Raw genomic sequence first — 25,804 nt, forward strand, 5'->3', positions numbered from 1 at the left:
TCTGCAACAGCTGGACATTATCATTCTCCTTTCAACACTGCAACAGTGTGCTGAGGCTATTTTAATGCTTAAGCAGTACTAAAAAAATGGGCAGAACTTTAAATTTCCACTGTGGTGAATTCACGTGCTTTTGTATGTTTTTGAAGGAGAATGGACACTAACGATGTGTTTATGCCAGGTGTGATTTTGTCCAGAATTGCTGTTCTTACAATGGAAATAAAGTGTTCATCTTTGAAGTATTCCTAAATCTGGACCAGAGCACAACACCTGCTCTTGCACTCAAGCAACATAATTTTAAATTGTAAAGGTCAGATTAACATTTTTTTTAATTGGAATTTTGTTACATATTATTAGTATTTAAAATTCTCTCATGTGGTTTTTCCAGTCTTTCCTTCTTTTTCAATATGTAAGAACAAAGCCCTCTTACCTCTTTCCTAACAAACATTTCCTGCTGCAGAGATATGCTTGAAACCACCCCCTGGAAGATCCAAGCACAAAGGAGAATGTTGTTTTGGGGCTTTTTTTCAGGAAGCAATACCTCTGAGTCATCAAGGTCTGTCAATCTGTCATATTTAAAAACCAGAACAGTCCACGAACAAGCACTGACTGAGAACTGTGGCTAGCTTGAGAGCCCAGGACAGAAAAAAAAGAGTTGTGACTTTCAGCAAAGTTCCCACTAACTGGAAAAGGGGAAAGATAACCCCCATTTTTAAGAAGGGAAAAAAAAAAAGAGCCAAGGAACTACAGCCCACTCAGTCTCATCTCTGCACAACAAGATCATGGAGCAGATCCTCCTGGAAACTATGGTAAGACACATGGAAAATAAGGAGGTGGTTGGTGACAGCCAGCATGGTTTCACTAAGGCCAAATCATGCCCAAAAAATCTGGTGGGCTTCTATGGGCCACCTTCTTCTGATGGGGTTACAGTGTTGGTGGATAAGGGAAGAGAAACAGACATCATCTACTTGGACTTAGGCAAAGCATTTGACACTGTCCTACATGACATTCTTGTCTACAAATTGGAGTGGCATGGACTTGATGGATGGACCACTCCGTGGTTAAGGAATTGACTGGATGGTCACACTCAAAAAGTTGTAGTCAACGGCTCAATGTCCAAATGGAGATCAGGGACAAATGATGTTCCTCAGGGGTCAGTATTGGGACTAGTGCTGTTTAACATCTTTGTTGGTGACATGGACAGTGGGATTGAGGGCACCCTCAGCAAGTTTGGTGAGCCCACCAAGCTGTGTGGTGTGGTTGACACCTTGGAAGGAAGGGATGCCATCCAGAGGAAAATTAATAGGCTTGGGAGGTGAGCTTGTGTGAACATCATGAAGTTCAAGGCCAAGTGCAAGGTCCTGCACCTGGGTAGGGGCAATCCCAAGCACAAACACAGGCTGGGCAGAGAACAGCTTGAAAGCAGTCCTGAGAAGAAGAACTTGGGAGTGTTGGTTGATGAGAAGCTCAACAAGAGCTGGCAATGTGCACTTGCAGCCCAAAAAAACAACCGTATTCAGGGCTGCATCAAAAGAAGCATGATCAGCAGGTAGAGGGAAGTGATTCTTCCCTTCTACACTTCTCCCGTGAGATTCTACCTGGAGCACTGTGTAGTTTCCACCTGGCCCAGGTTGCCCAGGGAAGCTGTGGATGCCCCCTCCCTGGCAGTGTTCAAGGCCAGGTTGGACGGGGCTTTGAGCAGCCTGGGCTGGTGGAGGTGTCCCTGCCCATGGCAGGGGTTGGACTGGATGAGCTGTAAGGTCCCTTCCAACCCAAACCATTCCATGACTCTATGACATTCTTTTCTATATTTATTCACATTAATTTAATAACTCCACATTGATGTGTAGAAACTGTTTCATTTTACTGGCTCTATTCTAAAACACAGTAAATGCTGCCATCTAATGGTATCTGATCAATGAACAAAAGCTGTTGGCTCATTCCCACTCATGTGGGCACAGAAGCACTCCAAGCTGGACAGGAGTAGGAGTAGGCCTCAAGCAGACCCACCAAGTCTCTCTGCACCCCGCTGCCCAGTGCTGCTGACCTTGAGTCCAAATTTCTGAGTTATCCTAAGAGGTCTGCAGACCTCCTTTGTCAACTTTTTTTCTGAACACAAGCTGGTTCTGGAAGTAATAAAGCCAGTTCAAACTGTACAGTATCTGAACTCTAACTCTCAGCTTCCATGTATCTTTATTTGTCCTACAAATAGCTTAGATTTTATTATAACTGTCATATTTTAATATGTGTCCTCTAATCTTTAACAAGGGAAATGACAGTAAAAATTGAATGATCTTCTTACTGTTCCTGCTATTCTTGGCCTGAAAAGGACAAATCTTTTCTGATGCTCTGTAAAAAGTAAAACATTTTCAGTTTTTGTGTACTAACAGGTAGCTACTTTTGGAAACTTAGTTAACTGTGGTTCTACCCCTCTAATAACAGATTATGTCTTGTAATAAACTGAAACTGAAGGTACCTCTTACAAAACACACAAAAACACATAAGCATCTCAGCTCTTTATTGAAGAATCTACAATAATCCCATTTCGTTAGTTCTGAGGCCAGCATGACACTTCACCTGACCAAATAAACTGCAAAACACATTGTTCATACATGGTTTTCTTCAGAGCAAATTAAATAAATACTTTCTCTAACCTTAATAAATGTTGTCTCATAAGATACACCACAGACTCCTTCTCTGATTACTAAGTAATACTTTCTATGACATTTGGATTAATTATAATGATGACACTATATGTACAATAATTCTTAAGATTTTTCTGGAAACAACATCGCTCACATACCATCCTCTGATTTTGGTAACTATTATTATCACAACTTTCACGCACTGAAGGATACAAAGAACAAATGATATACAACTTTCCAGCACAGACACCCAAGGATAAGTTAAATCAATTTAAGTACACAAGCAAAGCATACCTCAAAAATTCTTAAACATAAACAAATTCATCCAAAGGCACTAGGAGGAAGATTGTCCTGAATAACATAGAAATTAGTGGCTGATTATACTCAAGTGTCTTGAGTGAGTTCTTTTACAGAAAATGCTGTACTTATACAATTTTGCCACCATAATCAATTTTTGAAACCAGGCTTTATTTCAAAAGAGATAAACATGGTTCTACACCCTTGTGTACTTATAAATCATATGACAGTTACAACTGATCTTTTACAGATTTCTGCTGTAAACACAGAAATATGAAGCAATACAGAAAATGACAGGTGTAAAAATTAACTCGCTCCAGTAGCTGAGGAAAAACATTCCATGGTGTGATTTTCCTCTAAGATTTACAACACAGTTGTTCAAATCTTAAGTGTTTTAAGGAGCATTTGCAAAACTGAACAATCACAAAACTTAAGGGCTGCCATCATTATTCTAAATTTAGAGTATTATACTCTGGGACCAAAATATTTTCTCCATCTGAAAATAACTGGTATCGGTTTAATAAAAGATGTTGCAGCCTGGGGCAACCTTATGTGTTAACATTGCCACTATCTGTCTCAGCAAAACCCTCATAAGATAAAGGGAGAGATATGGAAGATGTAGTCCGTGATTTATCTAGCTTCCTACCATTATTTTCATTAAACTTTGATACAATAAGACTTTCCCTCTCACGTGTTTCTTCTTCAAAAACAGCACTGTTATAATGTTTATGACGGTGTAAGAAAGATTTGTTTTTAAAAGAACGATGCATCAAATACCTTCTGAAGGCTCTTTGAATAACAAGCGCTGATACCTCCTCTTGTTTTCTTTTAAGGGTAGTTGTAATTGGCTTGTAAGAAACCCTAGATGGATTGGCAGCCATAAACTTTTCTTCCATGTGTGATTCAAGACCATCCATACCCACAGATTCTCCCAAGACCCTTTTAGTGAAAGCAAGCAAGATATCCAAGCAGTGGATCTTATCTCCACTAACTATAGGGAGTTCCATTGATATGAGCTGGATTTTATTAGGCTTTGGAATACGTAAGGGTTCTGGCAGAGCATCTGCAAAGTCTGAAAGAGCAGAATATTCAATAAACTGTGTTGCCTGAGGATCAAAATTTCCCCAGGTCTCATAAAACATATCAAAGTCATCCTCGCTAAGAGGATCTGTGCTTTCTTCAGTGGCAATGCTGAAGTTCTCTAAAATGACAGCTATGTACATATTTACAACAATGAGAAATGATATAATAACATAGCTTACAAAGAATAAAATTCCAACCTCCCTATTTGTGCAATTATTTCTCTGTTCATTTGTTAAATGTAAGTTGGGAGCACATGAATTAGACCCTTTTAACACAGGGACCAAAAGACCATCCCAGCCAGCGGATGTTGTAATTTGGAAGAGACAGAGCATGCTACTATCAAAGGTTTGAAAGTTGAAAAGGTTATCAATCCCACCTTCCCAGCCAATACAGGCAAAGTTTGTCATGCCCACAATAGCATAAATGAACATAACCAGAAAAAGCAAAAGACCAATATTGAACAGTGCAGGAAGAGACATCAGTAATGCAAAAAGAAGAGTGCGAATTCCTCTGGCTTTTCGAACTAATCTCAGTATTCGTCCAATTCGTGCCAAACGAAAAATTCTCAAAAGCGTAGGAGAGAACAAAGTTTGAAGGCCTTCAGAAAGTCCAATACCTTTGAAATTAAAAAGAAAACAAAATGTTGTCAAGTCATATCAGTGAAATCCCCTATTTATGTCCATTTTTTTATATGCTTCAGGTTTTGAAAGTAATATTGATCGTATTGCATCACTTTTAATGAAAATGTTATCTTCAATACTGCAATTCCTTACAAAAGAGCATAGAAAAAGAAAGACAAATTGTAATACCTTTAAATATTAAATAGATATCAAGATTATGCATAGCTTGGAAACTATATTATCACCGATTTCTCTAATTCAGGAGATGAAAATACGCATTGCTTAAGTACTTAAAAAATCCTTTTAACTCTATTCAGCTCCTGTGCTGGAAGCTATGGGGCCTGTCTCCTAGCTGCTGTCTGATTGCTGCTGCTTCTACAGGCCTAAGGGACATGTTAAATGTGAGACATTCATTAATGCCTGGTACTTGAATGAGATCAGAGAAGAGCAAGATGCAAATAAAAACTCTTTCAGTATTCATCCTCCATCACACCCCATTCTATTATCCTACTACCAGAATAATGTGTACCTTTAGTGATACAAAAGTAAGCATAAAAACATTAAGACAGTTTAAGTACAGAAACTCACAAAAGATGTTACTGCATTAAATTCCTATTCTGTTAATTACTCAATAAAACAAATACTTAAAAAAAAATGAAAAATACCTATTTATCTTTTAGTACTCTGTAAAAATATAAGGCAAAACAAAAATATATCCTTTTAGGAGGAATCACTTAGCATATAGTTTGAAAAAGTACAAAGAATCTGGAATTTGTTTATCAGATCTATGTGAATGGTTACTTCATACTGAAATTTGGATTAGTGTTGGTAAGACACATTACCTGATCTAAGAATGATTGATACTTACTAACTAGTGAAAGGACCACAACGGCTAAATCAAATAAGTTCCAACCACTGGTGAAGAAGTAATGTCTTAGAGCTAGTATTTTTATGACACATTCCCCAGTAAATACCGCCACAAAAAAATAGTTGATTTTATTAAGAACATCCTTGCTGCTTTTCTGGGTATTTTCTGCCATCATAACAACCATATTTAGGCAGATGAGAGTCACAACAGTAATGTCAAATGCTTTGTGCGATACTATATCAAACAGTAATCTCTGGAACACATTCTGTGGAGAGAAGGAGAAGAACTGCTTAATGCTACTTCTGAGACCTAAATTCAATACATTCAAATATGAATCAGTAATTTGTGCTTAGAAAGAGAATTTAATTTAAAGAGAATATAAATTTAACAGTAAGTTACTAGAAGCATTTTTAGGTGATTTCTTTAGATCTTCAAAGACGACACTCAGTACTTGGCTAAGGATTTTCAGGTATCATGCAACCACATTTTGTTAAAAAAAAATTATACAGAAGGAAAACATTCAGAGTACATTGTGATTGCTCTTTTAATAGAAATATTTATTGAAGCAGGCACTTTAGGATAAGCAATTCTTATTAAAATGTTATAAGCAAGAAAAATTCTGAATAGTTACATGTGAAGCCAGGCATGGAATAAAATTTAAGTAACTACAAGAAATAAAGCATAAGAATATATAAAAGTAAATAGCAGCCATGGGGCATGTAGTACTCACTAGTCATTCCCACCTGCAATAATCCAATCTAGTTGCAGGAGCAATATCATGCAACGCGAGTAATCATGTTATGAATAGCAAATATTTAATATGAAGCTTTATAAATAGGTTGTATATTTGAATAGGTGACAGGCTGTAAATTTCTTCAAGTGAATACCCCTGAAGAAAGACTACATTAGATGGTTTTATATTGAATAAGGAAGATAATGAGCTCTAACATAGAATTTATTTCTAAATGCCTGGCTACTGAGTTCAGACATGTTCACCATCTTATCTTCCATCATATTCTACTTAAGATGGTCTCACCAATGGTCTTGGGATGGGTTTTTGAGGTTTCTTGGATCCAAGTTTTTTTAGGGCATTATAGTACTTTTTCTGTTCCTCAGTTAAAAAGAGATCTTTTCCACCTAAGTAAAGGAAAAGAATGCTGTTGTTTAGCTGAAGTTTAAGCAGCCAACTAGATAAACACCAGCAAGTTTATATAAAACAATGCAAGCTACAGCTGTCACGACTGGTCTCTAAGAGACCACAGAGATGTAATGTGTCTTCACTATTTCTGCTTTTCCCCTTTCTCTTTGAAAATATGTACTGCAAAAAGCTGATCAGGGTTTGATCATGAAAGCCTTGTCTAGGCAGTGTTCCCAAGCCAGTTTCCTCAGCTGTGAGAGACCTTCTGAAACTTTACAAATCTATTCCATATTTTAAAAATTACATAAGACTCATCAACAAGTAATATACTTTCCACTTATATTTTTTGGAAAGGTAGGAACAGAACTATATTGCTGGGCTAGCAAGTAAATGGAGGATTATGAATAAGCACTTTGGGACAAAGTTCAATGGGGGCAGTTCCTGATAATTATTTTCTGGTACTCATTACCATCTATACCACCTGTATTACTCAGCAATTACTTTGAATGGAGTATTCACTCATCATAACAGCGCTGAATGATTAGCAATTTGTAAAACAAACATGTAACACTGTTCAGTAGCGTATCTGCACATTGAATCGCCCTGCCAAGACCTCTGAAAATTCAGTTTAACTTAACTATATGGAATCTCAGTGAAAATCCTGAAGAAACAGCAAAGATATGAAAAAGAAAAAAAAAAATGCACACTTACAGCATGTACTGAGGAAAGTGTTGCATCCACATCAGCTGCTAGTAAGTGTTTAGGCTCATAAGCTACTTAACCAGTGTTGTTTCTGTCTGTTGAGATTATTATAACTGAGACTTCGTTATGAAATAAAATTATTACAGAGAAGTTGAATTGTTGTTCCTCAACCCCTACATATCCTTCCTCCGTTCAAAAGCAGAATTTCTTGTAGGCCTTATTGCTATCTATCTCTACTAAAGACAGTAATTCTTTGACACTTGTATAAGTCAGCATATGGAAATAATAAATAGCTTCTGTAGAGATTCTGTCTTTCAAATGTGAACCTCGAAATTGTAAACCTTATGTGGGTGTCTGCTTTTGTGGTATTTTTTTTTAATGAGCAAGATGCTTATTTGTTTTAAGACTTCCAGGTGGATTAATTAACTCATTTTCCCTTGATATTCTGGATACCTGAAGCCCCTAAATGAATCAGGGAGAGAATTCAATTGACAAATAAGCTTGGCAAAAAGATGATGAACTACACCAGGGAAGGCTGACTGTTGCTTTTCTTTGGTTGTTGAATTTTTCCATTCTAAGATTTTGCCTTCCATTTCCTAGTGAATAAAAAGAACAGGGAATCTAACAACTATAAGGAGAAAATTGGAAGCAATCTGTTTCATAGCCTTTAAGAAGCCTGTAAATTTTTAGATGGCCTCTTCCTGGGGTCACGGCTTGGATCTCAATGCAGAAATGTTTTAAAACCCCAGTAAATTAATCTGTAGAGATACTTCATTGGAGATAGCATTTTTAAAATGTAGCTCATTTTAGGAGTAGTTCTGATTAACAAGACCTTTTCAGGTTTCTTTACCAGAAAACCAGTGGTTACTTCTCCCATGAGCAGTCATGTTTCTTGATTATCCTTATCACATTTGTCAGGTGCCTACTCTCAGCTAAAAGGGTTATTCTGTTCTCCAAACTAAATCTTCAAAACAGAAGAATTCCACTCTCCTGTCTATATAACTTTTTCTGGCTTCACTTTTCTAAAACTACCCACTTTTTCCTCTTCACCGTTCTACTTAGAACAGATTAAAGATTTGGCAAGGAAGTGCCAGTAAATTATTATTTATTTATTTATAAATTACTAAATTTACCAGTAAATTAGTAAAAGCTTTGAGGAAAAGGGGACTCCTATTTTCAAAGCTAGATATCTAAATATTATTTTAAATTTCTCCAGTCAACTAGTTATTTGAAAATATCAGACATCTAGATGTCAAACTAGCATTCACTTAATCAAATTGAGATGACAAGAAAGCCTGAATTAGCTCATGTAATACTTATCTTTTTCCTTTGTTGGTTAAAATTGCTGATAACCACTCCAATGAAAAGATTCAGCATGAAGAAAGATCCAAAAATAATGAAAATCACAAAATACATATACATGGATAAGAATGCTTCGAACTGTGGCTGTTCATCAATCTGTTAAAACAAACAAACAAACCAGAACAAAACAGAAAAATAATCTTTGTAAAAATCAGATAAGCAGCTTTATAGCATTCAGTTTATTATAATAAATCATTTTATTGTCAGGAAAATAAATTATTTCTACACATTTAAACCTTTATTTAGATGTACGAGTAGAAAAACTGTCTTGTTCTGTCCTGTTACTGTTTGTAAAGATAATTACAAAGATCTATAGCCAAATCCAACTCTAGCAAATTCTTAAGTAACAAAGAAATAGTTCCAATCAGAAGTGATACTGTGAATGCCTATATTAGAAAAACAGCTCAGACAAAATATGGTGGTGAACCTTCATCCCCTTGAGTGCTATCCCAGACTAGAAGGATTTTTGGAAAGCCAGGTCACTATGATCAGCCCTACAAGGAACGATCTTTTTAATTAGCAACTATTTCACTAGATTCAAGTGTACAGCACTTGAATGAATAATGAAAATGGAAGTTAAATTAAGCACAGAGAAGTTGAAACACACTGTGATAGATTGAGAAACAACCCATGTAAATGGGGATGAAATAGTAAGGATGTCAAATACAGGGAAGAAAACTTCCAGAAATAACTGCTAAAGATTCATGTCATTTTAATGCTACTTTACACATTTTAAAAAGCAAATTTGCTTCAGAGGCACAGTCCCTCCAAGACCCTTTGAACTGTGTGTCCGAATGAGACTTGTCCAAAATTTGCAACACCTTGCCCTCTGCAGTCTTGATATACCAGAGTTTTGTGTGGTGTCACTCCATTTTAACCAGTTTTCTTTTGTGTAAGTTCCAGTTATTTGGTACTCCATGGATTATTGTTTCACTGTGTAGTTTGAAGCATTCATCCACTTGTATTTCTGACTCAATATTGCAAACAAAGCTGAAAAAATAAATGTATGGATAGAAAAGGAAAGACAGAAAGGGAAAAGAACTAAAATTTCATTTTAATGGCATACCTTACGTGAATCCACTGCTGCATACATAATATCCATCCAACCTTTAAAAGTTGCCTGAAAAAATGCATTAATAAGGTTATTATCACCAAAATAAAAATAAATTTTAAAATAGGGTAGAACTAACATAAATACATTAAGAGTTGTTGTAAAGTGAGCAATGTGCTATAAAATAAGTGCATTACTTCCAAAGAACTGCTTGGAAGTATAATTCACTGGAGTCTAGTAAAGAGAAAAAAAATTATTTCCCAAAAAGGAAAAAAAATTGCCATGAATGCTGTGAAATGTTTTTCAATGTTACCTATTGTTAAATGGAAATTTGTGTAAATTCTCTGCTTTTTGAAAAAGCAGTCGAAGTTTCAGATTAACTAGTAAATATTTCCTAAAAGGATAAGGACAATTTCTGAGTAAACAGCACTTCCTCTGATTTTTTGTAACTCTGCAGAATCATAGAACACTTTGGAGGATCCAAGGCAAAGAACTTCATCCAGAAGAGATACAGGGATAGCAGCCATTTTAAAAAAAATGCCTTACTCTACTTCACTGTGGTATTAGGGAGATCAAGAAATTAGCATTCCAATTTTTCATTACTTATATCATAAAGGAAAATATAGAAAGATAAATAATCTGCATTGTGCTTTTTCTTTCTCATCCACTCTGAATTAACTTTTACTAAGGAAAGTGAGAATAACTTTAAATTCAGTAACATGTAGACTATTTCAGGGTCAGTATGTTAATCAAAACAAAATTGAAAAAAAATTAAAAAACAAAATTAAAAACAAAATTGAAAAGCCATGAAACACAATGCTTGATTTTAACACAAGTCTGCACATGTTAAAGTGTTCTTTAGGAGGAACCAGGCAGCTTATAGATAAGAAAAATATTTATGGAAGCTAAAAGGATCTCCAATTTCACTGTGATAAACAGAAGCACAGTGGGGTCCCATGACTGGGTTGCTCAACACATTTCCTTGAGGAAAACAAAACTGAGTATGTTTCTACAGAACTTACCACTTGGAGAAGGGCCAAGTATCCCATCCCAACATTATCAAAGTTTACATCACTATTTGTCCATGTTCCATTAGCAGAAAGACAATCAGTTTTGTTCTTAATTTCACTGATATTTCCTTTCTGGAGTACACATTTTGAAAATTTATATCCAAGTAATTTTACTCCTGCAATGTTAAATAGGAGCCAGAAGACAACACAGACGAGCAAAACGTTCAAGATTGAGGGGATGGCTCCCAGGAGTGCATTCACAACAACCTTAAATAAATAAAATTAATTAAAAGAATTAATTACTCACATTCACATCCCCAAAAAACCTTATTTTTTTTTATTCTATATCTATTGCAGATTCTCACTCATATAAAAACTAATAGATGTCAAATTCAAAGCCAGCCTTCAACCCAACTTCAAGCTTGCCTTAGTATGTAATTCTGTGGTATCTATCTTGCCTTTTGAGGAAGGAAGCAAAACAGATGGCAACCAGAATCATCCTTAGCTAAAAGCAATACATAAAATAAGATTATGAGCCTCTATTAGTTATGGGATCTAAAAATCAGTTATAGGGGAATGGGTTGTATGATCTGCATTTACTACAATATCATAACTAACCCTCTCTTCTTATCTTGGAGGGGTTTTGTAAGAGAACAGCAGCTTGCTGTCCACAGCAAAATGAACCTCACACATTAACCACTGGCAACTGACTGCACACAGTACATAGAGAAGTTGGGCTTCCAGGACTGAGCTGTTTTGGTCAGCAGTCTTCCTTCAGTTAGGCTTGCTTGAGGACCAGGTGAATACAAAACCACGATAAGCAGCGAATCTCTTCCAGAAACATTTTCAGTGAAAACGAGTTTCCAGCTTTTGGTGTCTGTGTTGGTGATGTCAAGGGACCTGACACAAGCAGACATTCATATTTGTGAATCCAGCACATTGATGCTGACAGGCAGGACCACTCTTGTTGCCTGTGAGAATTTGAGGACTATTTTCTATTTCTTTTCACCATTTTTCACCACTCTGTGGTGGGGCATAGTGAAAATCTTTCCGGAAATGTTTCATTACTATCATGAGAAAATTCTGAGTCTTTTATCCTGGCCTTGGATAATATCCGTATACTAGAAATATACAGCATGAAACACGTTAGAAGGGACCTCTGAAGATCAGCTGCTCCAACATAGACCAAGTGTCTCAGCCTCTTGTACAGGCAAGTTCTAAATTTTTCCAAGGATGGAGATCCAACAAACTCTCTGGACAATCTATTGCAATCCTATGCACCCACACTGTCATCTTTTTTCCCCAAGTAGCTAATTGGAATATCCTTCATAGCCAACTCTCTCATTTTCTCACTGTGGGCCTAGCACAAAATATTAGATCTATTTCTTGCATAACCTTCCATTAAGTAGTTAAAGATAACAATTATATTCCTCATCTGATTGGATCCCAATCAGATCCTCCCTTTAATCTTCTCTTATCCAGACAGAACAAGCTCCATCCTCTCAGCCTCTCCTCTCCAGTCCTCTGACCATCTTGGTGGCACTTTGCTGAACACTCTCCACTAAGTTAGTATCTGCTTACACTGGGGAGCCACAGAGTGGACACAACACACCAGATTCAGTCTCACAGGTGTCAAAAACAGAAGAGTGAATTGTTTCAATGTGCTGGCCAGACTCATGCTAATATAGCTCAATAGGTGGTAGATCTTTGTTGCTCTGCTGACACATTTAACACACTGTCCACCCTGGGTCCTTTTCTGCAAAGCTTCTCATTTCTCATCATGCCACAGTTATGTGTGGTTATTCTGGCTCAGGTGCAAGATTGCATTTGCTTTTGCTGAACTTTCTGAGGTTTCTGCAGCCCGTATCTCCAGTCCGGCAAGATCTCATTGAAGAGCAGTCTTGACCCCAGTGTATTAACTGTTTCCTGCCTGTTTCATATCATCTGTGAACTTGCTGAGGACAATTTCTATCACATTCTTCTCGTTAATTGAGTAGTCTTGGTCCCAGGACTGACCTCTGAGTCACTGCCAGTTGAACTTCATCCTGATGGTTTCTGCACTTTGAAGCACAGAATCTTAGGAGTTGGAAGGGAACTTGGAAGATCATCCAGTCCAATCCCCCTGCCAGAGCAGGATCACCTAGGTTAGGTTGCAGAGGAATGCGTCCAGGCAGGTTTTGAATGTCTCCAGAGAAGGAGACTCCACAACCTCTCTGGGCAGCCTGGGCCATGCTCTGTCACCCTCACAGTAAAAAAGTTTTTCCTTATGTCCCTTTGCCCCTTTTCCTGTCATTGGCTATCACTGAGAAGAGCCTGGCTCCTTCCTCCTGACACTCGCCCTTTACAAATTTATAAACATGAATGAGGTCACCCCTCAGTCTCCTCTTCTCCAAGCTAAAGAGACTCAGCTCCCTCAACCATAAGAGAGATGCTCCACTCCCTCAATTGAATCTGGCAGTGCAGCCAATTTTCTGCCTAGTTTATAGTTCACCTATCCAAACCAGATATAATCAATATCTGAGACCACAGATGACTCTTCCCTCCCTCAGCCATCACATAATAGAAGACAATGAGGTTTGAGAGGCAAAAGTTGCCCTTCCTAAATTCACACGGGTTGTTTCTAACTGATTCCTTCTTGTCTTCATGGCTTCCAGGAGGATTTGCTCTACATCCATCCCAGGGCCTGAAGTTAGTGTCTCACCACATTCTGTGATCTAACATGGGCCACATGATTTGCATTACACAGCTTTTTACTTCTCCCCACTGGCTTTAAAGATTCCAGATCGTTCACTCAGAGCAGCTTTTAAAAATGAATTAGAAAAATTGCCTCTCCTACTAAGAAAATCCCAGCCTATTTAGGTTTGAAAAGATCACTACCTTTCAAATTCATTCTGGAGAACCTGAAATGTGGCACATGAAGCTGTCTAGATAACTGTCAAGATAAGCTGATATAAGCACAGCAGTCTAAAGAAGGGGAATTATGAAAAGGAATAACAAAAAGTCAATAGTTTCCACTGAAGCAATTAATTCATTGATTTATCTAGAGAGCAATTTCTGGCCTCAGATAATGAGAATAAATTAAGAAAGGACAATGGTCACTACGCTTCTTATGTCATGGAGATTGATAAACTACAACTTTCACAGTATGAGTTTCTTCCTCACATTATAGTTTGCTTTCTGTACTAACTGTATATACAGCTTCTTTTCTATTAAGATCTGTATTTATGAATTTCTGTGAAAGTGCTAGGTATTATTTCAAACTAACAACCATTAGATGTAAGTAGGCAATCTGAACAATCTTAATGCCATCAAGTCCCAAAACAGAGATTCAAGTTGTAATTGTCACAAAAATTTCAAATGCAGCTATTGCAAAATACGCACGCACACCTCCGATATCCTTACCTTTATCCCTTCAAATCTTGACAAAGCCCGTAGAGGCCTCAATGCTCTAAGAGTCCTGAGAGACTTCAGGGCACTCCCAGAGGAACAAAATGCTTTGTCTTCGGAAACATTATTTAGTCCCCAGGAAACAAATGACAGCTGTGTTCATTGAATAGAAACTGGGATTATTAAATGGTACACAAAAATTCATTGTATTTGTGTCAGTAGACAACCATAGGCTGAATCACAGAGTACTAGGAGTTGGAAGGGATCTCAAAAGATCATCCAGTCCTGCCAGAGCAGGATCACCTAGACTAGGTCACACAGGAGAATGCTACAGTATCTTTGATTGCTAAGTGAAATGAAGAAAAAACACATTCAAAGTTATACTAAATTTTATTTCACTATTTCCTAATATTTTTCAAATAATGGAATTAATTCATTCTAATTTAAACACTTTTTTCTCTTTTTTTAGATTTAAACAGGTCATATAATATTTTAGAATGCTAGTATAACAATCAAATTGATAACTATGGCATTGTCATACACTACAAGGCCAGAAAGGATTATTCAAATAAATTATTCCTCTTTTTTGCATAGTTATTCTCAGAACAGTGTACAGTAATTCTTTATCATAACTTAAGATAGTGATGTGGAAACAAAAATTATTTTAAAAAATATATTCAGTCTTCATTTTAAATTTTCATAAGAGAGAAAATGAACTGAAAACATCAGAAATTCAATAATTTGGGGTTTTTTCACTGTTCATGATTTGCCTCTTCCTATTTCAATTTGTTGTCTCATTATTTAGCCATTGGATATTTTCATGTGTTCCCTCTGTTTTGGACAGCACTTCTACTAATATTACAGAACTGTAACTGTTAAAGCCATGCTATACATTCTTTGTAAATAGTCATAACTTTAGCTTTTTCTGTTGAAATTTCCTAATATTTCACAGCTTTCAATGCTAACTATTCAGAGTCTATCAGACAGGTACTTTGACCTTACTGGATGCCAGCTGTTTAGATGTCCTTAATTTAAAACATTTAACTTCAGTATCTTCCTAGTGTATTTTTGACAAGCAAAAATATTTCATTCTTATATGGCAAGATTGTACTATTTAACTTTGTCTGAATTCAGAATAAATATGTATATATTGAACACTGCGCCCACTCCATCTCACTACTGACAATTTGGATGGGACTCTGAGCAACCTGATTTAGTTGAAGTTGTCTCCTTACTGCAGGGTGGTTGGACTAGTGACCTTTAAAGGTCTCTTCCACCCCAGACTATTCTATGATTTCAGCATTTCTTTATATAGCTGTATAAAGGATTGCTAGGATTCCTATGGTTGCAAAGCAGAACGTATCTTCCTACATCTTTAACTCTCTGGTAAATGATTTTTCCAACAAAACTTTTCAACTCCCTTTATTATCTAATTTTCCTCTTCTTTAAGCAAGCAACTCTACTTTTTTTCTGTTTCTAAATGTCGGAGCTGCCAGGAGCCTCACATTTTTCTATCATCCTATTGATTTTAGTTCTGTTTCTAATTGTTAACTGTGCTCTCTCTACACTCAAAAAGGTTTTTGTAACAAAGATGGTGGTTGATGACAGTGATACTTGATAATATTTTCTTAACCAACTTCTGATTATTACCTACAATTTCCATTTAATTTTGTTGTAAAGTCTCTTCTGATTGCAATTTTTTTCAGCTTTTGGAAACTGTCTTTTACACTTGTGATTCATAAGCAGATTTTACATGTAGTTTTATAGAAAATATAAAAATTCAAAATGTAAGACAAGCTGAATATAATACTTACACATACAATGATGAAGTCAAGCCAACACCAGGCATTTCTGAAATAACTGTGCAAACCATAGGCTACCCATTTCAGAAGCATCTCCATAAAAAAGACGTAGGTAAATATTATATCAGCATACTCTAGGAGCATTTTCACATTCTTTCTTTCTTGCAGGTGAATATCTTCAAATGCCTGGAATTTCAGAATTCAGTTTTAAAACAGTTCAGTAGTTTTATGTAAAAATATTTTAAAATTGCTCAAGAATACACAGTTTGGCTTATTATAACCATTTGATATTATATTATGGGAAACCACCACTTAGTTTTATACTTAGAAGTAAAAACCTAAATTGTAAAGTAAGTACAGCCTCATTTTCAGGTTGGTTGGAAAATCCCATACTTTCAGTTGTTCATGCTCAACACTTCTTCAAAAAATATCTGATTAGGGTCAATTGTGGTTACCCAGAATTTTGGCTTTGCAAGTTAATGGATAATTTTGAAGGTGTTGGTCTAAAGTTCTTCATAATAAAGCTTGAATTAAACACAGTAACCACTGTCTTTCGGACCTAGACCTTCCGAAGGAGTCATCTTTAGTCAGCTTGCAGAGTGTAATACAGCTGTGAAAAAAATACGACAGACAACTTATGTGGAACTATTTATTCCTGGAGTTCCACATTTTTTCACCTAAACCCTGACATTACTTTGATGTCAGTAGGGATTTAGGAAAATGTTTTACTGATTTCTGTAGTTCACATCATCGTTTTCTTGTGTTTAACATATTTGCTGCCTTGCTAAATTATTTTAAAGTTTTGACATTGCCAATCTATTCCAAATTCCTTTTAACACCTTGCATTGTTTCCTCACCAAGTCTCTAGCAATGTCCCTACTCCTCCTTTCATCCATTTATCACCTACCTTATAGCTCCCTCTCCATTTCTCTTTTGCTGCCAATATTTCTAATCATCCCAGTTAGGGCTAAATAGAACTAATTCTCTAGTTAGTGATTTTACCTTTTCAGTTAAGTCACTTCTAAGTAAGGCATTGTAGATACATGCCCCTGACTCTTTTTCAGTGTTTAACCTTTTCTACCTTGATTTCCACCCATTAATCAAGACACTTGTTCATTAGCAGTGATGCTCTTTCAAACTTCTACCTACTAACTCTGCCTTTGCCACATACCTTTCTATGCATTATTTCTACGATCACCATGTCATTTAATTTACTTTCAAGCCATGGACATGCCTAATGGTATGGTATCCCTTCATTATAGATGGTTCAGGAATTTTCATACCAGCAAACAACTTTATAAACAAACAGAAAACGGACATGTCCCTTTTTGCAAGACGACAACAGTATCTTAGAAATGTGGAAGTTCTCAGCACCACAGTACATCTTTGACAAAAAAAAAAATCATCATTATTTAGTGATTTAGCACCTGAATACCAACTAGTTTTGTGTTCAACTTAGCCAGATCCTACAGTACATTAGTACTGATAACTCAGTCTCCTTCACTACTTCAGTTTGGTTCCTCATGAGTAAAGAGGAGCCCTCACAGGAATCCCAGGCTGTTCCCTTGGAGATTTCGCCATGGAAATTTTAAAGCAGGCAGTTCAAATCTATGGTTCAGTGTACAACCTAAACTTAATACATCCAGAACAGATTTTACTTGGAAAAGCCTGACATCTACCATATACATCACTTTCACACTGTTGGCTATGTTCCTTCTGCAATATATAATGTTTTATTTAACAAGTTACTTTCAGTAGACTTAGTGAGTATGTTTTCAAATAAAATAAAACTTCCCTTATTCTTCAGTAGAAATGGATACAATCAGAGCAGTAATGAAACATTAGGTCACCTACCAGTTAAGAGCAATCTTCACTTTCAGATTCTGATCTTCTTAATATTCAGACGATTTTAAATCTAAGTTTTCACTGAGCAGTTAGTCTGCTTTACAAATTTAGAAGTATTTTTACTTTGTTAAGCTTTCCTAAGTAATTTCAGACCCTGGTTTAGCCTCCCAATTAAGCACACAAGTGTGTGAAGAACTATGTTTCATGAAGAGCTATAAAGAAGAATATGGTTTTATCCAAGTGGGGGAGAGCCTTATAGCTTCTAAGCGATACATTTGTTATACTCTTTTCTTTCCCTGGGGAAAGGAATGTGAGAGTAGAAGAAACAAATAAAATTTACTGATTCTTTTTCTTTACTGACAACCATAGATTCAAAATTTGAGAAATTAAATTAAATTACCAGTGCTGCGCTGCTCAATATTATCATAAAAATTATAAAATTTTCAAACCAGCTATGTTTAACAATTCTGTAGCAGGTTTTTCTAAAATTCCACCAATTTCTGCCTGGAAACTTAGTGATATCCACTTGACAGCATGGGCAATATCCAACACAACCTGAAAAGAGAAAGAAAGAATAGCCTATTGGTTCCAAGGACAATGTGGAGACATAAATCTAAAAAGTGTAAGACACCTTAAAATGAGCTTCTACAGACTGTACAAAGAATGTGCTGTTTTACCTATGGGGTGATGCTGTGGTTGAAACAACTGAAAGTCAAAGAAAAGACAAAATCTGTAGGCCAAAAGAATCTCTTACTTGCTTACTTGGTAAACTAAAGTGGTTTAGTAAACTATTACTTTTACTGATTATTTGACTTGATTGCACTGCAGAGACATTACAACTAGATTCTCAGTTCACTGTTCTGCACTGGAAACACTCTTCTCCATTAATCTGTAAAGGCATTAGGACTGAACCATGAGAGTCACTGAAGTCTAAGCAGCAGTTTAGGCAATCAAAGGTAGGAGTCCACATTGGGATGAGTTGTACAGTCCTCTGAATTCTATTAGCCGTATTGACTGGATATTCAACCACTGTACTGGGAGCTCAAACAAATTCAGCTGAAGTGCCATTTAAAATACCAGGTACTGACCTACATACCTGAACTGACCTCCAGCTGCCCCTTCAGAAGTGCTTTGAGTGCCTTTGCTCAGGCACAGATACCTACAGTCTGATGCCTCAATATAAGACTGAATCACACTGCAAAGATGGCATTTTGCTGCCTAAACACAGGGGTGTAGAAACATTTTAGGCCTCTTCAGGTATCCTACAGCATCTGTGACAGTCCTACCAGCTTCATGCAGTTGTCTTGCATACTCTCAGGCAACTCAGGTGGTACTAAATGCCTGTGTTCAGGCATCCAAGCCCTGCTCCAGTTCTTTGCCAGCTACAGCTATATTTATTTGAGTTTTTATGTTTATAAACAAGTGTCTCAGGCAAACAGTTTCTGCCAATTTGGAAATTTTCCACACAGATATCTTTGAATACTGGTTCATTTGGTATCACCACAATACATAAAAGGTTCTTACTTTCTGCAAAACAGTCCTTAGGTTGGTATGACTTTTTAGGCTTGGAAAACATCTCCAGAAGACTAACTGGATCCACAGTGCTGGCTTCAGAATAGCTACAAACATCACATTTCTGCACAGGAGAAGGGCAAAGAAGAGAATTTATTTGCTTTTCATTAATAAGGTTACCAGCTTTAAAACAAATGAAGCTTATCACCCACTGCCCCACCCCCGAAAAAAAAAAAGATTCTGCAGCATATAAATTATCTGAATGTTGCTGAACTATCAAAATAATATTACAAATAATAGGACAGAAAAGGCTAATCCCTACTTTTTCTTTCCATGGCTTTAACTTAATAAGTTTCTTGGTTTCTTCTAGTTGTCTACATTGGACTTGCAGGAAGGAAAATGTTTAGAAGATATTAAATTATGATACAATTTTATTTTAAAGAGAACTCTGATTTCTGCCTGCCAATCCAATTCTCTCTTCATTTTCAGAGATAAAAACTGTCTTAAAAGTCTTGAAGATGGGAAGGCCTAGCAAGAAAGAACTATATTGTAGGGTCTACGTATCTCAGAGAATTGCAGTTAATGGTAACCTCTACACCTATAAAACTTAAGACAATAAGGAAAGCAAGTATAAAGAAAAAGGAATAAAGCAATCATCCATGAAGTGTAAGTGTCCTATATGACATGGAAAGGGAAGGAATGAGGATAGGGATAAGAATGAGAAGCCAGAAGAAGGAAGAACTGCTTCCATTGAAAGCCATGCTGCTCCACAGTAATTCAAGGTGCTAGGAAATCTTCAACATAGACAAAAATGCTATTATTTAAATTCATGGGCATTTTAATATTTTAAATATTAATTTTTAACATAATTAAATAATGTAAAACACACAAAACTTTCAGCAACTCTGTCTAAAACCAGAAAATGCTAAAGTGGTTTGACATTTGGAGGTAGTCATCCAGAAAGTTGCTGAACTTCCACTTAATTTTCTGAATCATCGGAGGCAAGCCACAATTCTTCACCTTTATTGGTGTGGAACTGTACTGTATTAGAATAATCTAAGTATCTGGACCAGAAAAGGTATGGTTGTTTTGGGAACTGTTTCTAGAGAAACAATTTTTTAATCCAAGGATGACAGCAATCAGAATTACCAGTAAAAATGAATAGTATTTATCAGATATGTTTAAAGAAAGTGTGTTTCTTCATTGATTTATGTTTATTTTTTACAAAATAATTTATTACATTACACTGTTAGCCATGGCTGTTTATGAGAGACAAACCTCCATGCTTTAAGCTCTTATTACCTCTAGAAATTACCATCTTCAGAGAGATTATACTTAATGACTCTTCAGAAAACCCCAGCTTGTCCTGTCATTGCTGAATGGCAGAGAACTGTCACAGGGAACTGCTATGACAATTTTCATCTCTAGCATATTCCACAAGATGATAAAAGTTGTAATTACCTCTTTATGCTCTCTCTTTTGGTGCGTTTCTGAAAAATCGCTTATAGTTTCAGAAGTCTCAGAAATCTGACTGAAGCTGCTTGAACTCTGGCACTGCTCTCTGTGTCTTAATCTGTCTCCCTGTATGAAAGAATGCAAACCAGTTGATTTTCCACATTTTCCTTCCTGATAGTCATTCATAAAAGTCAAAATTCTTTAACAGAATCTAAAGCATCCACAAAATTTAGCATGTTTGCCTTTTTACAGATAATTAAATTATATCCCCAAAGGCATGTAAAAGCATGGTTTCTTCCTCAATTTCAAATTCTGTGGAAAGGTTTCATTCCTCAAGATCTACCTTTAGCCCACTTACAAATTCCTGCATCCAATTCACTAAGTTTGATCAACTGGGTCAGTAGCAGCCTTTGCAGATGGACCCCAACTTTCCCCTGTTTCTAGTTACAGGCAGAAGAAGCAAGAGATCCCAATCAGCTCTCAGTTCTTTTGCCACTACAAATTCCAAGCAATACCAGATTCCACCACTTCAGTGGGGAAAGAATTTCTGTCATCAAAGTCTTATGGACAACATATTTCAAATAGCCATAGGTGATTCTAAGGTGATCAGCAATTTCTGCTACTTTGGGAACTTGTCCAAAGATTTTCCACTAACGATGCCTCCTCTTATGACCAAAACCATAGAAAATGAATCCTACCAGTCCACCTAGACACTGACCATATGATAACCCATCTACAAATAGCACCTGCTTTTGACATTGCTGCTGTGGCATAATAGTAGGTAACTGCACTTTGAGCCCAAACACCTTTTCTGATAGATTTAAAATATGGTGATACCACTATCATAACACAGCAGACACTCATAAAATAGAATCTTTAGCAAGCTAATCTAGGTACAGTATAGCCATCACAGCCTGGTGTTCTACCTGAACTTGCTGCTTACACATTTGGACGTGGTTTTTAGATGAGCGAAACCCCATATTACCACATGCTTACACCATCACTTTTAGCTATGAAGACAGAAAGTACAGTTGCAACATCTTAGGAAAGCTCATTCCTACTTGAAAGAGGCAACTGGAGAAATAAGCAGAAATTAATTAAAAGACTTAAAAGAAAAGAATAACATATTTTCTGTAAGAGGCTTTCTATCTTGCTTTATGTGAAGAACCTGCAAAACAGCTCATTCTTCCGTTTGTATAAGCCAGCTTCTACTGGTTCTTCCTTTAGGACATGTCTGAGAATCGTAAATATGCTTTTTTGTTCACCTTCTGGCAAAAGATTGCAGGGAAGGTGTATTGGAGTCTGTTGCCTCTTATTACTACTGCCTGTGAATAAGGCAGGCTTCTACAATAAATTAACTTGAGGTCCTTGTGTACTGAGTTGAGCTGAATACTACTAGATGTTTCATACACAGTTGCAGTAATGTTAATGGGGTAAAAGGTATCACCCTTACCCTCTAGTGGAAAAATATTTATACAGGAATAAGAATCTCAGAGGATGACCCAATGATTTTGAAATAAAATGCAATCATGCAGATCCATCATCATACTCAAGTCAGCATCTATATCCTTTCTAAGCAATCATATCACATATAATAAAAGTAACAATGCTGTCACAAACACAATTTCACTAAGACACGTCACCATCGTCAAAAGAAGCAGGTAAAATTCCAGTTTATTAAAAGTATAACACATGTTCAGAGAGAATAAAATAAAGCAAAAATAAGGAAAAATTAATCAAAAAAGCAAAGTGGGGGAAAATATGAAGTGCAAAAGCGGGTAACATAAAAGTAATACGGACACGCAGCAAGGGACACTACTGAAGGCAGCTAGGACGCCAAAGGGTTTAAATGCAGTTGCTTGCCCTAAACTGCTTAGTATCTTTTAAGATACCTAAGGGAACCCAAGACACACACATGGCATAGTTACAGCACAGGATCTATCTCAAATATCTTTAAATACTTACATACAGGCAAATGAATTGCACCATTATTGACTATCATGGCACTATAAATGCCTCATTCACATGCAGAAATCTGTATTTAGGTACTTGTGTTTAACTGCCGAGTACTTGAGCTTAATCCTGCCCAACACAGCAAAATCAAGAGATAGAAAGAGGAGTCCAAAGTATCATAGCAGTGAATAGGGGATTAAAAAAAAATTAAGAAATTATTGCTTTAAGGTGAAGCTTTTATTTGCATTCCCTTTGGATTCCATGCAACTGAGAAGCAGCATATAAGCAACACATTTTTTGGCCTGCCTTCCAAAAATTCCAGGTGCCATCTATAAGGCAAAGGAGACAAAAAGAAAGAAAGTCTGTCTTGATCAAACTTCATTTGGCAATTGACAGCGATAAATGGAAACAAAAGACAGAAGCAGAATTATGGTGCTCAATGAGAATGATGAAAATGTGGATATTCAACATCTCTTCCTGAATAACGAAAACTATTTGGTAGCTTTTGCATTTCAAATCTACTAGAAAAACAATGAAAGTAAAATGGCAGAAATGACAGATGGGATAACATTTACTGTTGATTCTTCAAGATTATATTTACAGATGCAAGCTACAATAATTTTCCAATTGTTGATATTCCTTACCTGTTTCCTGTATTCTATTTCTGCAGATACACTGTTCTCATCATCACATTCATCAGTGTAAGTCTCTACTACTGCAATGGGAACACAGGTACTATGACTGGTCAAAAATTCTTCATATTTCCTTGTTACTGAGGAACTCTCTTCAGTACTGTAATACCCAATGTCACAGCAATTGTAGTCTATGTCCTTTCTGACATCTGTCATGGCATAGCTATTTTCCTCCATGTCTTTGGCAGAAGTTTTCACCAAAGTCTTCTTTTTGGCTCTTGTTTTGAGCCTTCGTTTCATCATTTTACCATAATGATATAAAATTCTCTCTTTCACAGACTGCAGGCCCTTGTGAATCTTTGCAATGGCAATCTGACATTTAGTCATTTGTCCAGTTTCCTCTTCTCCCATTGAGGAGTCAGTACTGAACGAACTCAGCAGCAAGGCAATGAATAGGTTGAGCACCTTAAAATAGTTAAAGTAAGTTGGAGATTATACTACTAATAGAAAAGACATTTCAGAAACCCCTCCTTACATAAAAAAAATCTCAGTCTCACTTTCATCAAACACTGCAATGCAATTATTCACTATTATACTGGAATATTAACGTAGTATGATATGACTCCTGGAAGGAAAGACAGGAGAAAAAGGAAGGAAATGTGGGTTTAGGCATAACAAATACATTTTCACGAGCTCTGATGTCCATAACGTACGAGGAGATAGGTATGCCAGAAAACTGCAGGCAAAGATAAATTTTACTACCACCACCACCAAAAAGGATCTAGCATAGACCAACAAACCCAGTAGATGAAAATTATTTCATCTTCCAGTAAATCCAGTATATACATTAGACTTAGTATTTCTCACACAAACCAGAAAATCTGGGTACTGTAAACTTTTGATAATAGAAGGGTAAGATGGTAAGCATGAAAAGCACTGAATAGTTTGGTTATTTGATTCTAGCAACAGAAAAGATGAAGAAATGGGACATCAAATTATCAAAAACACTGCAGTTCTATACTCTGGGTAGAAGGAATAATTTTGTGTATTTTGCTTAGCAGCTACCTCTTGTGTGAGAAAGACAAAGGAAAAGGAAAAAAAAGACAGAAAGAAAATGTATTAAGTAACATCCATAAAAGAGAATAGAGTGACTACCCTTCAAGAGGCAAAATTTGCCTTGGAAAAAAAAGATGCCAGTGTGACCAGATACATTCAGTAAGGACTGAAAAATAGCTTGAAACTCACCACCAGGTTTCCTATCACCAGGACTAGCAAGAAAATGGGAAGACATTTTTCTTTTCCAGCCACTTCCATACAATCCCACATGGTTTCAATCCATTCTCCACATAATATTCGGAAAGTAATCAGGAATGAATGACAAAAATCCTTCATATGCCAGCGTAAATATTCATCGGTATTTATTTTACAGTAATATTTCTCATAATAAGTGCCCAAAACCTGCTTTCCTACTACAGCAAAAATAAATACAGTGATAATCAAAACCAGAGTGAGGTTACCCAAAGCACCAACTGAGTTTAGAATTATTTTCATGAGAGTACTTAAGGCTGGCCAGGACTTTGCCAATTTGAAGATCCTGAGCTGTAAGTAAAACATAAGAGAACAACGTGAGTGGCAAGCATAAATAGGACACCACACATAAAAACCATACTCTTCATTTATCATGCTGTCTTTACTTCAGTAACATCATCATAATTTTCACCCAAAGAAAGGTTTTTATTTGTTCCAAACCAAAAGCACTGTGCTTAAGCTCAGATGGTTTATGTCACTAAGAACAAAGAACTGCCAAAAGAAGCTTTCAAATTGTTTGTGCTAAGTTAGATACCAGCATGTGTAAGTCTATTACTATGAATAATAATAACAATAGTAAGAATAATCAAGTGGTTTATAGGTACTTGGATGAGGCTATTTGGTTTTTTTTGCAATTTGGACTAAATTAAATGTAATCAGACAAAAATTGAAAAAAGAATCTTTTCTACCTCTCATGCAACAGATTTAAAATAGGATCTGAAAAGCCAGATGGAATCTATTCTGTGCACCCTCATGAGTAAAAAGGACATTTTTAGTCAAATTAGCATTCAGGGCTGTTAAAATCCCTCCGTCACGATACACAAGACAAAACAAAATTCAGCTGAATTTCTAGCTGCAACGATTCTGCAAAGCTATGAAGAATGCTAGAATTAATTAGTAAATATAGCAGTCTAAATACACAGTAAGGATGTAAGCAAAAAAAGTCATATTATGCATAGACATCTCAAAGCTACTTCTCCTTTTCACTAATACGGAGGAAAGACTTGAGGAGACCTTAAGGCCAAGTCTAAGCCTTGAGGAAAGCTACATTATTTTACAAATTTAAACTCAAAAGGAAAAGCTGTGAAGGAACTTTTGCTATCCCTAAGCTCATGAAAAGCCCCGGATAACATCTTT

At 36.4% G+C, this 25,804-nt stretch overlaps 1 protein-coding gene across 1 annotated transcript in view; it reads right to left on the minus strand.

The window, feature by feature from the left end:
* Positions 1 to 3,487: 3,487 nt before the first annotated feature.
* LOC104541431 (sodium channel protein type 5 subunit alpha-like) overlaps positions 3,488 to 25,804 on the minus strand; it is a 39,808-nt gene continuing 17,491 nt past the window's right edge. Inside the window, exons 15-27 of the mRNA XM_010185490.1 lie at positions 24,605 to 24,958; positions 23,372 to 23,824; positions 20,781 to 20,900; positions 19,332 to 19,443; positions 18,208 to 18,362; positions 15,975 to 16,148; positions 14,176 to 14,313; positions 10,786 to 11,040; positions 9,779 to 9,832; positions 8,667 to 8,808; positions 6,547 to 6,647; positions 5,511 to 5,775; positions 3,488 to 4,638 (exon numbers count right to left, since the gene is read on the minus strand). Of these exons, the coding sequence (XP_010183792.1) occupies positions 3,488 to 4,638; positions 5,511 to 5,775; positions 6,547 to 6,647; positions 8,667 to 8,808; positions 9,779 to 9,832; positions 10,786 to 11,040; positions 14,176 to 14,313; positions 15,975 to 16,148; positions 18,208 to 18,362; positions 19,332 to 19,443; positions 20,781 to 20,900; positions 23,372 to 23,824; positions 24,605 to 24,958 (3,474 nt within the window). The remainder of the gene's footprint in view (positions 4,639 to 5,510; positions 5,776 to 6,546; positions 6,648 to 8,666; positions 8,809 to 9,778; positions 9,833 to 10,785; positions 11,041 to 14,175; positions 14,314 to 15,974; positions 16,149 to 18,207; positions 18,363 to 19,331; positions 19,444 to 20,780; positions 20,901 to 23,371; positions 23,825 to 24,604; positions 24,959 to 25,804) is intronic.

The sequence above is a fragment of the Mesitornis unicolor genome, unplaced genomic scaffold (assembly GCF_000695765.1).
Source record: "Mesitornis unicolor isolate BGI_N332 unplaced genomic scaffold, ASM69576v1 scaffold6965, whole genome shotgun sequence".
NCBI lineage: Eukaryota > Metazoa > Chordata > Aves > Mesitornithiformes > Mesitornithidae > Mesitornis > Mesitornis unicolor.